The 13,197-nt window shown below is 39.4% G+C and overlaps 1 protein-coding gene across 6 annotated transcripts in view; it reads right to left on the bottom strand.

Annotated features, from left to right (window-relative positions):
* The window catches only part of PALS1 (protein associated with LIN7 1, MAGUK p55 family member), a 140,698-nt gene that overhangs the window by 57,482 nt on the left and 70,019 nt on the right, over positions 1-13,197 (bottom strand). For all 6 annotated transcript variants that reach the window (XM_048855335.2, XM_048855336.2, XM_075129632.1 and 3 more), the window contains one exon: positions 232-744. In XM_048855335.2, coding sequence (XP_048711292.1) covers positions 232-598 — 367 coding nt within the window. In that variant the 5' untranslated portion in view covers positions 599-744. The remainder of the gene's footprint in view (positions 1-231; positions 745-13,197) is intronic.

Here is a 13,197-nt window from a genome sequence, read left to right as displayed (position 1 = left end):
CTATTGATGAAATTTCCATCACTAACAGAATTTTGTTGGATCTGTACTATCTTCAACTTTTACTGGAAACTGCAGGCTGGAATTTAAGTGTTTCTTTCCACCAACAGAGGTTGAAAACTGTGTCTTATTGCTGTAACTCTCTCATAAGCCTAACCAGCTAATGTTTTCTGGCCTAAAACAGTATTTGCAGATAAACAAGTATTTTTCCTCTAGCTTGTACTTTTTACCTACCTAGTATTTTCACAGCATAATGAGGACTCTCCAGAATGACTCCTTCTTCTGTGTCAAACATAGGATTATCTATTCCAGTTTTGGGAGGAATCTGTGCTAGTTTCTTAAGCCTCATTGAAGCAGTAAGGTCTAGTTCTTGTTTCTTTCCTTCTTCTTCTCGCCTGCGCCTCATGTCCTCCTGTTGCTGGCGAATCCGCTCAAGTTGAGCACTTCGTCGTACTGGCATCATCCTGGAGCCCAAATCCCCAGGGCAATCAACAGCCATCTCTCTGTGCTTCTGAGGTTCCTCAGGAGGTGCAAGCTCCACATTTTTTGTTTCATTGTCAGAATCTTCTGTAACATGTCCATTCATATGAGAAGTTGTCATGGCTATTTATAGTAATCTGTACCACCGCTCACATACAAATTCTGTTACAAGGCCAGTTTTCTTCATGCTCCCACTTAAAAGCCATTATAATTTCAAAGGATATTGCATCAGAAGACCAAGGTTGAAGAAATAGCCAGCAAAGAAATCTAGTGAAAAAATGAATAATTAAGTTACTAAACAAGAAAAACAGTAAGACTTTTATAACTTCCTGACCCGGACATTTTTCTCTATGTTTATATAGCGCACTTTTCCCCAATTCAAGCATTGTTTAATGTAGCAGCCACACAATTAACAGTGTAGTAGCCTTCGCACACTGTTTATAAAAATTAGAAGACTGTTCTGTTAAACAAAGTTCATAATATTTCCAGATGAAATTTCCAGTAAAGATTTTGCACTTAATGTACAAGATTACAAACTGGCAGTTTTCTGAAACTTGCTTTTCACAGTTCTTACATTTTTCCTTTCATTCTGAAGGATTACAAGACATTTCTCAAGCTATTCCACCAATCCTACAAATACTTATATATGAATGTGGTCACAGAGTTTAATGAGGCTATGCACATGTGTAAAGATATTCACATGTGTAAGTGTTCCCAGGACTGGGGTGTTTCCATACAAGAATTACTTCACCTACCACTAAAGGCAATGTAGAAGACAGCTGCTGTTTGAAAGGGAACAGCATAAACTTCACAACAGTTTTGAACACATAGTAAAGGATACTGTATCCAGCTGAAATGGAAAGGGGAATTAAGTGGACTGAATGAAATTCACTAGGACTGGCGTTTGACCATTACTGATAATCCTGTTTTCATCAAAAGTGTCTTGAGGATGTTGTCAGGACCCATTTTCACACTTCATGTAAAATTTTATGTCTATCCTATACAGGTTTTTATACCACACTCAGCACTGACACATCTGAATCCCTCACACTAGTGTATTAAGTGATACTATTAACATCTGTCATGTGTGGATTGTTTTCTCTGTCATCTCCCTACAGGGAGAATTATCTGTTCAGTGTAGTGATTTGGTATGACTTGTTGTCTTTTATATTTCATTTAGTTTTTCCTTTGTTATGTCTATTGGAGAAGGCAGGTCAAAGTGCACATATCAGTTGGAACAAAAGTTATTAGGGCTGGGTGAATAAATGAATATTTTGGTTCTCTGGCAATTACAGAAAGTTTCTGAACCAAAACCAAAACTTTTTGGTGAATCAAAAAGTCAGAAATATTTGGGTCGGGTTGAAACAAAGTGTTGTTTTGACCTAACTCAATTTTTCATTTTGGTTGTGAGCATTTTAACAAAACCAAAGGAGAACTGGATTCACAAAACTGCTGGAAGAGGAAAAAGAGGTGTATGATGCTCTCCTTTAACTTTTAACTGGGTGGCTAGGGCACTCAGAGGGGATGTGGGAAACCCAAATTCAACTCCCCCTTCTGATGATGTGGAAAGGAATGTGAATTTGGGTCTCCAACATTGAAGGAGAGTGGGCTGTCATGGGATATTCTGTTATGCGGCTTTCTCCATTTCACCTCTTGAAGTCATTCCACTTTGTATAAATAAATAGTCATTAATGCAGAGACTTGAACTTGGGTCTCCTATATACTTGTTGAGTGACCTAACCACCAGACTGCAGAATCATTTTTACTCTTTCCTTGATCCAGTGATGAACAGTGAACTCGCCAAGGATGTAGGAGACCCAAAATCAAAACCTGCTCCAATGATTACTTATTTATACGAAGTGTAATTGCTTCACCAGGCAAAATGGAGAAAACTCCATTACAGAATATCCCATCATAGCCCAGGAGACAGGGCACTCTCCTGCAACATGGGAGACCCAAGCTCAAATTCTCTCTCACAAAGAGGGGAATTGAATATGGGTCTCCCACACTCCAGGTGAGTGCCCTAACCACTGGGCTAAAAGGCATAAGGAGGACACCTCTTCCAGACATTTTGTGAATTTAGTCCTCGTTTGCTTTTGTTAAAAATGCCTGAAATCTAAAGGAAAAGTTTTGAGTCGTGTCAAACTGAAGTGTTTGGTTTAGACATTTCCAAAACATTTTGATTTTTTTGGTTTGGTTGAAACTATTCAGCAAGCTTGACATAAATTTGCAGTTTCAGGTTGACTGAAACTGCATTTTTCAGATACTTCTAGCTGTGATAGTCCTGAGTTTTAAGAACGTAAGAACAGCCATACTGTGTCAGACCAAAGGTCCATCAAACCCAGTATACTGTCCTCTGACAGTGGCCAATGGCAGGTGCCCCAAAGGAAATGAACAGACAGGTTATCATCAAGTGATCCATGCCTTGTCACCCAATCCCAGCTTATGGCTAACAGAGACTAGGGACACCAATGGCTAATAGCCACTGATGGACCTATCTTCCATGAATCTATCTAGCTCCCTTTTGAATGATGTTATAGTATTGGCCTTCACAACACCCTCTGGCAAGGAGTTCCACAGGTTGACAGTGCGTTGCATGAAAAAATACTTTCTTGTGTTTGTTTTAAAATGCTACCTATTGATTTCATGCGGTGGCCCCTTGTTCTTGTATTATGAGTAAATAACACTTCCTTATTTACTTTCTCTATACCACTCATGATTTTATAGACCTCTATCGTATTCCCCCTTAGTCGTCTCTTTAAATATTAGTTTGTTCCACAGTCCCAGACTAGTTCCCAAGAAAGCTGTCATGTTTTACCTCATGGTAGAAAGTTCCAATCCCTGAGGAATGGAGTTGTCGGCAATGGTCCTACTGCTAGAGCTTTAAGTCATTTTTAGACATCCTGGCCTAAACACCTAGAAGATAAGGACTGACCATTCGAATTTCATTGTGCTGCTGGATCAGTTATATGATTAATACATTTCATCATATATATTGGTTGGTTACAAAGTAAAATCATGTTGACTATGACTGGCTAAGTACTACTAATGAGAAGTGAGATGGAAACAATTCTTCCTCTGAAGCTGAGGCTACTTTCTCTGAAGTGCACAGAAGCAGCCAACAATCTTCCATTTTCCCTCACTTACACTGTATGAGCAGTCACTATGGTGCAAGTCCTGGTTCTATTGAGCTCCACAGTCCAGCCTGTCTCTGTGATCTACAAGTGTAACAAAGTTCTTAAGGGGAACTTCCCAGGGAAGGTGGCTGAGGTAGGGGCAGCACACTGACAAGTGGACACATGGAACAGGGACAGCTGGGAGGTAATGACAACAGTAGGCTTTCAGAGGTATAGCTTCCACATAGTGGTTCTGTGCACTGCTTTCAACAGAGACTCCCACTGTTAATTCTTTTCTCACGAGCACCTGGTCTCTTTTACATAATCCCTCTCATTCTCCACAAGGAATTTTATCTCCCCCTACCTCCAGGCTGGGGAGAAGAGGATGGAGCCCAAGATTCTCTCCCCCATCTCCTCCAGCTGGTGTGGGCTCATCTGGGCTTCCTGAGAGGCTGACGGGAGGGCTTTTCTTTCTGGAGCCCTGGAGAGAGGGACCTAGAAGGTCAACTGGCTGCCATGCAACTAGACATGCAAAACTCTACAGTGCACTTCCTGCATATCTCCAACCAGCCCTGAGCTGGGAGGGAGAAGGAAGGACAGCAAGACCCCAAAAAGCCAGTGTGACAAAGTTCCTGCTCCGCCTTGGTGGGTCTTGCACTTATTGGCGGATATGCTTGCCTTGGAGCTTCACGGCGGCCCTCAGCTTGGCCGTGTTTCTGAATTCACAGACTCCTATGTCTGACCAGGAGTTGGGAGGATTTGGGGGGAATCCAGGCCTGCCCTCTACTCCGGGTTCCAGCCCAGGGCCCTGCGGAATGCAGCTGTCTACAGTGCTTCCTGGAACAGATGTGCGACAGCTACAACTCCCTGGGCTACTTCTCTATGGCCTCCTCCCAACACCTTCTTTATTCTCACCATAGGACCTTCCTCCTGGTGTCTGATAATGCTTGTACACCTCAGCCCTCCAACAATCCGCGTTCTCACTCTCAGCTACTAGTGCCTCTTGCTCCCAGTTCCTCACACGCACGCCACAAACTGAAGTGAGCTCCTTTTTAAAACCCAGGTGCCCTGATTAGCCTGCCTTAATTGATTCTAGCAACTTCTTGATTGGCTGCAGGTGTTCTAATCAGCCTATCTTAATTGTTTCCAGAAGGTTCCTGATTGTTCTGGAACCTTCCCTGTTACCTTACCCAGGGAAAAGGGACCTGCTTAGCCTGGGGCTAATATATCTGCTTTCTATTACTCTCCTATAGCCATCTGGCCGACCCTGTCACACCAGACATGTACATGGAGAAGCCAGGTTGGAAGAGAAGCTATGTACATCCTGCTACTGCTCCTGTCATTTTACCGAAGCATCTTAAAAACTGACCAGGAAGCTCAGCAGCAATCTTATGCCAGTTCCAAGCCCAGGCCTCATCCAACATTCCCATCTGCACCATTTCTGTGTGTACAGAGAGTTGCAACTTTAACCTAATATATAACAGCTACACAAAATATCATGTGTTTAATGGCCAATGTTTATCATAGGTGGAGCTAGTACCACCATCACCACCACCTCAGGTTGCCCAATAACTTCCCATTATACAGCCCTGTTTTCAGTTGCTCATAATCTCTGCCAAACTATCTGGGCTGAAATTTTCCATGCCAGGCTGAGGTGTATTTTTTGTTTTGTTTTGATTTGGTTTTGAATGAAATGATTCAGCCAAAACATCTGTCTGTTTCTGAGAATGAGGTTAGGGGAAAATGCATTTTGTCCAGTTAAAAAATATTCTTAGGAATGTTTAAGCAGCTTTAATCCCTGAACATTTTGGAACAGGGACTTGAAATTTGGCAAGGAGTGGGCTTTAGTGCCATGGATGTGCCTTTTGCTGTTCCAGTGAAAATCTGTCACATTTGGCCAAGTTACAACCTTTGATAAATCTTAAGTAGCATGTGGATTGAGTTTAGCAACTAAAATCTCCATATGCTTTGAACATGCTCCATTCCCACACTGCTCCTACAAGTGACCAAACTGTGTATATGCCATCCCCACAGATGGAAGGGAATGAGCCTGTTCCAACCCAGGGCAATAGGGGCTCACTATCACTAGGACATTCCCTGAAACTTCTGGTCACTGTGGGCCAGGGCCAGGTGAGGCACCAAAATTGAAAACAACAGAACTGTCTCTTCTGTGCTCTGGATGATCCTCCCACCCTCCCCTTGCTGGTGCCAAGGAAACATGGAAGAGGGAGCTGCCTGACAACTGCAAAGTGGTCAAGAGGGCTAAGCGGGAGGACACTGACTGGAACACGGAAGGAGAGAAACTGGTAATGGCTGGACAAGGAGACAGTTCCAGTCTTGCTCTCCCCACTTCCCAGTTTCCTTGCCCAACTAATTCTCAGTGTTCCCTCCCAATCCCAGCTTCTGCTCTAACTCTTTTCCTGGTCTCCCTACCCTACCCATCTAGAACATGGGGGGAGACTGGTACAAACATCCAGAGTAGGAAGACTGGGAAAGGAGAGTGGGAAATAAGCTGGGGATGGGAGGAACACAGAGTGGCTGCGTAAAGAGACTGGGATGACAAGCGGCGATTGGGACTGGCTAGGTGAGAATAGGAATGGAATGTGGAATCACAGAAGAGGTGAGGACGAAGCAGGACAGTTTGGAGGGGACAGCAGAAGGGAAGGATCAATCTTGAGGGGGAAGGGCAGAAGAGCCTGTGCACACCAGAGAGCACTTCCTTAGAAAGACTGGAATGTTACTCAAGATTCTAGAGTCTCCCCCTCCTTCTGCAGTCAGGAAGTGAATTTAAAACCCACTTGCAAAACATGATTCCCCTCTATTTCAGGTCCACAGAAGATGACAACTTTTACTGCTATCAATAACTTCATTAGTTCAAGTGGCAGATACATAGTAGATCTAAAGGTTCAAAGCCTGATGATCAGCTATGCAGGTGTCTCAATATTATGTTACAGAGATGGAATTTCACGTTTTCCAGTTTGCTTTTTTAAAACCGAAAAAATTATACATAAAAATCTACATTAAAAGAACACTGAGGTTGCAAAGTCAAGCATCCAAAAGTTAGGAAATGCCAGAATTAAGAGTTCCTATGCTATCTAGGCTTTAATTACTTGATCACAAGATGTAAGCATATGGCTACCAAATTAAGACCACCTTAATTCTGACATTTCTTAACCTTCAAGTGCTTGACTTTGCAACCTCAGTGTTCTATTAATGTAGTTTTTGTGTGTGGTTGATTAAATGTCATATCAATAAGATTTACTTTTCTGAACATTTAGTTAGTTATTAGTAAACTTCTCAATCCAACTTGACAAATGCTATCTACTTTTGTTAATGTAATTTGCATGCTAAAATTACTTGATAAATTCCTGCTGCTGAAACAATAAAAATACATTATATTCAACTTTTCATGTTTATGCAGAGTAAAATGCCCCTTTTTTTTTTAATACAGAGGTCTGATGGAACAAAAGGAGTTAATTTATGTGAGGAAAAATGACTGTCTCAGAACTCCATATTACAGACAGACAATGATAGCTATTTCTCAAAGTCAATACACCACATTTATGAAGCATAGCAATGAAATACCTGCATGAAATAGTAGCAAACTGTTTGAGAAAAAGGTGGATATAACATGAGCTTACTCTGTGCACACTGAAGGTCTGAGGACACGGTGCCAGCACAATTCCCTGTCATTTGTGGCACTTTCTTAGCTCAAGACCACAGCTCTACCTGAGCTTCCTTTTATTGATTTTGGGTATATGGAAACCAATGAATTCCACAAAATGTATGAGCAAAGGATACAATGGCACACTGGAGAAGTTTCCTTGCGTTTCCATCCACCCCATCCAGAGAGAGGCAGAGCATTTGTGCAATTAAAAGCAGAGACACCAATAGCACTGCAACTCCAGAAAGAGCCACGTTGCCAAACTAGGACAACCACAACCACAGGGCTGAAACTTTGTTGGACTGATAAGATTCAGATGCCACAAATTGTCATTTTCAAGTGCGGGCTGCATTTACAGAAACCCATAAGGTGTAACTAGATTTTCCTGGGCCTGTTCCCTCCGCACAGTTTTACCAGGAAATGAACAACACAGTCCCATAGGTACCATTGTACCATTTGGGAAGGCTCTTGCAGATGTCCTGGTGAGCTCAACAAATTGCAATTCTTTAGCAATGAGAAAAGGCAGCCTAACCTATTTCTTTCAACTGCCAACATCTGTTGTTCTGCATTCTGATTAAGTCAGGAAAAGTATTTTTTGAGTTCTGATCTTTCTAAAAGGACAACTTGATAAACAGCCACCCCAGTGAAGAACTCAAATTTCTCACTTTCTTTAAAGAATGTTTTAAGGAAATTTGCAGCAATTATACTTTATACAGATAAACATTAAAAATATATGTTGAGTAATAAAAGTTAAAAACTGTTTTATGAGTAATTGTTTCAGTATCTCCATAACGGAACATTTAGTAACGTTTTCCTGATACTTCCCTAGTAGAAGGTCCAGCTGCTTATGGAAAGTAGGACACCGGAAAGTCAGAATAACTTTAAAAAATTCTATTTGCAGTTAAAAGTCAATTTTAAGACTTGATGACAACTCTGAAAATCCTTTATGGCTCACACATTCAAATAGAAGACATTCTCCCTCGTCAAGTCCCATTCTATATCAGACTGTCAGGGTGGCAGCTTCTTATCTGAATTAATTTATTCAGATTTTGAATTCCTAAAGAATTAACAACGTATCATACTTACAATATTAGTGATTCATTCTTTTCTGTCATTAAATGTAGTAATTAAAAACATCTTTGATATCACACTGCAGTTTTCTTCAACTTCCTTTATTGCTAGGCCAATGGGCCAGATACAACATTACTAACAAATCTGAGGAGGGAAAAAAAATAGTAGAAAAGTGACCACGGCAACGCCAATTAAGCTTTTTTCCCTTCTTTTTTAAATTTTAAAAACCCTCTGGTTTAAACTAGTCAATTCCCTTTGTTCTTAAATAGTTAAATATCAGTAATTGAATCTCAGTGTGTTTTTTTTAAATATAGTATGTGTTCAGACTAAAACCTTAACTTGTGTTTTGTTTTTAGGGAATGTTATGAATTTGGAGGAGGCTACTGAAGTTCTAAATAATGCTGAAAACTAAATGTAAGTGGTACAATAATGGAGGAGTGGCAGTAAAGCCTACACAAGTTTCTGGCAGCTTTCACTTGCAAATCTGAAGTGCTGCGTTTCATTTTAATGAAAAGCAACGTACAAACACTCCTGGAAAAATTAATCTCTTTAGCTTTTGTCGTCAGAGTAGTTACTAAAACCATTCAAGTAGTAAATATTTTGGCACTTGAATAGCAATGAAGATTCATTATTTCCCCTCAATATTGGACAACTCTCTTTCAATAAGTACTAGTGCTGTAGATTAACTGTAGTTAACTCACACGATTAACTCAAAAAAATTAACTGCAATTAAAAAATGAATTGTGATTAATCACACTGTTAAACAACAGAATACCAACTGAAATTTCTGAAATAGTTTTGGATGTTTTTCTACATTTTCAAATATATTGATTTCTATTACAACACAGAATACAAAGTATACAGTGTTCACTTTATATTATTTTTATTACAAATATTTGCACTGTAAAAAACAAAATAGTATATTTCAATTCACCTCATACAAGTACTGTAGTGCAATCTCTTTATCATGAAAGTGTAACTTACAAATGTAGATTTTTTTGTTGTTACATAACTGCACTCAAACAAAATCATGTAAAATTTTAGCGCCTACAAGTCCACTCAGTCCTACTTCTTGTTTAGTAAATTGCTAAGACAAACAAGTCTGTAGCCGGCATTTTTGTAGCCGGCGTTGCAAGGTATTTACATGCCAGATATGCAAAACATTCATATGCCCCTTCAGGCTTCAGCCACCATTCCAGAGAACATGCTTCCATGCTGATGATGTTTGCGTCATTAATATAAAGGAAAGGGTAACCATCTTTCTGCATACCGTGCTATAAAATCCCTCCTGGCTAAAGGCAATATCCTGTTTCCTGTAAAGGATTAAGAAGCTTGTTAACCTGGCAGGCATCTGACCCAAAGGACCAATAAGGGAACAAGACACTTTCAAATCTTGGGGGGTGGGGGGGTTCTCTCTTGGGACTGAGAGAGGCCAGACAGAAATCCATCATCTCCAACCCATCCTAATCCAAGTCTCCAATATTGCAACCAGTATAGGTAAGCCAGGTGAGACAGATTAGTTTATCTTTTGTTTTATGTGAATTTTCCCTATGTTAAGAGGGAGGGTTTATTCCTGTTTTCTGTAAGTTTAAGGTTTTGCCCAGAAGGGGATCCTCTGTGTTTTGAATCTGAATATCCTGTAAAGTATTTTCAATCCTAGTTTTACAGAGATGATTTTTACCTTTTTTTTTTTTTTTTTTTTAAATAAAATCCTTCTTTTAAGAACCTGACTGATTTTTCCATTGTTCCAAGATCCAGGGGTTTGGGTCTTTGATGATTTTGTAACAAATTGGTTAGGATATTATTCTCAAGCCTCCCTAGGAAAGGGGGTGTGTACGGTTTGGGGTGATATTTTGGGGGAAGACGTCTCCAAGTGGTCTCTTTCCCTATTCTGTTTAAAACACTTGGTGGTGGCAGCATACTGTTTAAGGACAAGGCAAAGTTTGTATCTTGGGGAAGTTTTTAACCTAAGCTGGTAAGAATAAGCTTAGGGGGTCTTTCATGCGGTCCCCACATCTGTACCCTAGAGTTCAGGGTGAGGAAGAAACCCTGACAGTTCATTAAAAAAATAATGTGTTAATTACATTTGTGACTGAACTCCCTGGGGGAAAATTGTACGTCTTCTGTTCTGTTTTACCCGCATTCTGCCATATATTTCATGTTACAGCAGTCTCAGATGATGACCCAGTACATGTTCATTTTAAGAACACTTTCACAGCAGATTTGACAAAAAGCAAAGAAGGTACAAATGTGAGATTTCTAAGCATAGATATAGCACTCGACCCAAGGTTTAAGAATCTGAAGTGCCTTCCAAAATCTGAGAGGGACAAGGTGTGGAAAATGCTTTCAGATGTCTTAAAAGAGCAACACTTCAATGTGGAAACTACAGAACTCAAACCACCAAAAAATAAAAATCAACCTTCTGCTGGTGGCATCTGACTCAGATGATGAAAATGAACATGCGTCAGTCTGCTCTGCTTTGGATCGTTATTAAGCAGAACCAGTCATCAGCATGGACACATTTATTCTGGAATGGTGGTTAAAGCATGATGGGACATATGAATCTTTAGCACATCTGGCACATAAATATCTTGTGAGGCTGGCTACAACAGTGCCATGTGAACGCCTGTTCTCACTTTCAGGTGACATTGTAAACAAGACATGGGCAGCATTATTTTCTGCAAATTGTAACCAAACTCGTTTCTCTGAGCAATTGGCTGAAGTAGGACTGAGTGGACTTGAAGGTTTTAAAGTTTTACGTTGTTTTTATTTTTTTAATGTAGAATTATGAACAAAAATAACTGCATTTGTTAGTTCAACTTTCATTATAAAGAGACTGCACTACAGTACTTGTGTTAGGTGAATTGAAATATACTATTTCTTTTGTTTTTTAGAGTGCAAATATTAGAAATAAAATATAAGTGAGCACTGTACACTTTGTAGTCTGTGTTGTAACTGAAAAGAATATATTTGAAAATGTAGAAAACATCCAAAAATATTTAAATAAATGGTATTCTATTTTTGTTTAAGCGTGCGGTAAATTTTTTTAAGTGCTTGACAGCCCTAATAAGTACTGAATTTAAAAGATGTGGGGATTTTGAGCCCAAGACAAAAATAGTAAGGAAGAGAGCACAGACTTAGCCACTACTCTAGGTACTTTCCTTTCAGTGCCTGAGTCATCAGGAAGGCTTTACAAAGAATAAAACTAATGACCTACAAAGAAGCCAATGCCTCAGAAAGGAATACTAAAGACAAAATCAACAAAGGCTTTCTTCAAAATTAGCGGAAGGACAGGTGGAAGACCTTCAGAGAAGCAGAATTACTCAGTAAATTTCCCCCTTGTCTAAAGGCATAATTTGCACAGGACTGTCATGTCAAAAGAGAAAGTAGCACAAGAACTGTATCAAAGTAGTAAAAACTGCAAAAGGCAGCAAGAACAAAGACACTGACAATGTGATTAAGAAGGGAAAATTACTTTGAAATTCTACATTTTTGAAGATATCACACAGGACTTTTAATCTTGATCTCAAACATCTAGTGCAAACTAGCCAGAATTCTCATCATTAAATGTTTTGGAGGGCTACACTCATCTACTCCCACCTCACCTACCATTCCCCACAAACTGGTGAAATAATTCATATCCTACAGCCTGAATGGTCTGATCCACTGGTGCTCTCAATAGGCATGCAGCAATTCTCTAAAAAGGGACATACTTTTGGAGTTTAACGTACCCATCCTACACACCCACATCATTTGAAAGCTTATTTTATGTACATTTATATGAGGTATGCTATGGAGTTGTCAAGTAGTGCTGTAAACCTGTAGACAAGATGAAACAGCAGCATCCAAAATGAGAAAGTGTCAGTTTTTGCACAATTTCCAGAAACACGGCAACATGACTATTACTACAAGTTTTACTGTTAAAATTAACATAAACACTTTTATGTGGTGTTCATTTGTATTAAGAGATTTTTATTGCTTTTTTTCCCCAGAAATGGAGCTGTTTAGCACGTGACAACTATGGCAAATAACATTTTGCAATATACTAACATGAAATGTTTTCACACCACATAATCTTAATTGTAAAAGCACCTCACAAGTGATAAGTTTTCTGTATTTTCAATTTAAATTTGCTGACCAGATCAGTCACACTGAAGGTTTTGCACAAAAAGCAGTAGATTGCATGCTGATTGTTTTTAATGCATGATGAGTAGACATGAATCCTTAATGTAATGCTTCTCCACTTGTAAGCTTTTGCGCATACAAATTAAAACCTTCTACTAGGCAGGCTAATTGTAATTGCCTACATATGCAGAACTAGCCTTTAAAATATTTTAGAAACTAGCTTTTTAGTTCAGTGGCACTAATGCACAGGTCAGAAATAGTATTAGAGATGACAATACACTGCTTCATATTGGGTTTCAATCAGAAGTGCTCACTAAGCAAAAATGGCAATGTTGATATGAATATACAGATCTAATTTATATCTAATTTAGCACAAGTCTATTAATGGGACAAAATGAAAAGTGGTGGCAATGCTAACAATATACTTTGCAAATTTTACTTCTACAGGAAAGTAACAGTATATGAAGATATGGAGGATACAAGCCTCTTAAAGCTTACACTACTCTCTACAAAAACTTTGAAAAGTGTTATTTGTCAAGAAAATCAAAAGAATGCAAAACTGCCAAAAGCCACTAGTGTTGAAGAGAATTCTGTGATGCTGGAAGCAGCAGCCAGGAGAGATGAATTGTATTGGAGACTACTGGATGAGTTTTCTAGTTTAGAGGATGTTCTACCAATACCCCATCACAGGGACTGATTTCAGAAACACACAACCAAATTGAATTTGGCACATGTTGGAGTTGT

Source organism: Caretta caretta, chromosome 6, assembly GCF_965140235.1.
Source record: "Caretta caretta isolate rCarCar2 chromosome 6, rCarCar1.hap1, whole genome shotgun sequence".
Lineage (NCBI taxonomy): Eukaryota > Metazoa > Chordata > Testudines > Cheloniidae > Caretta > Caretta caretta.
Note: the sequence above shows the minus strand (reverse complement) of the source record. Positions and strands in the feature narration are given on the sequence as shown.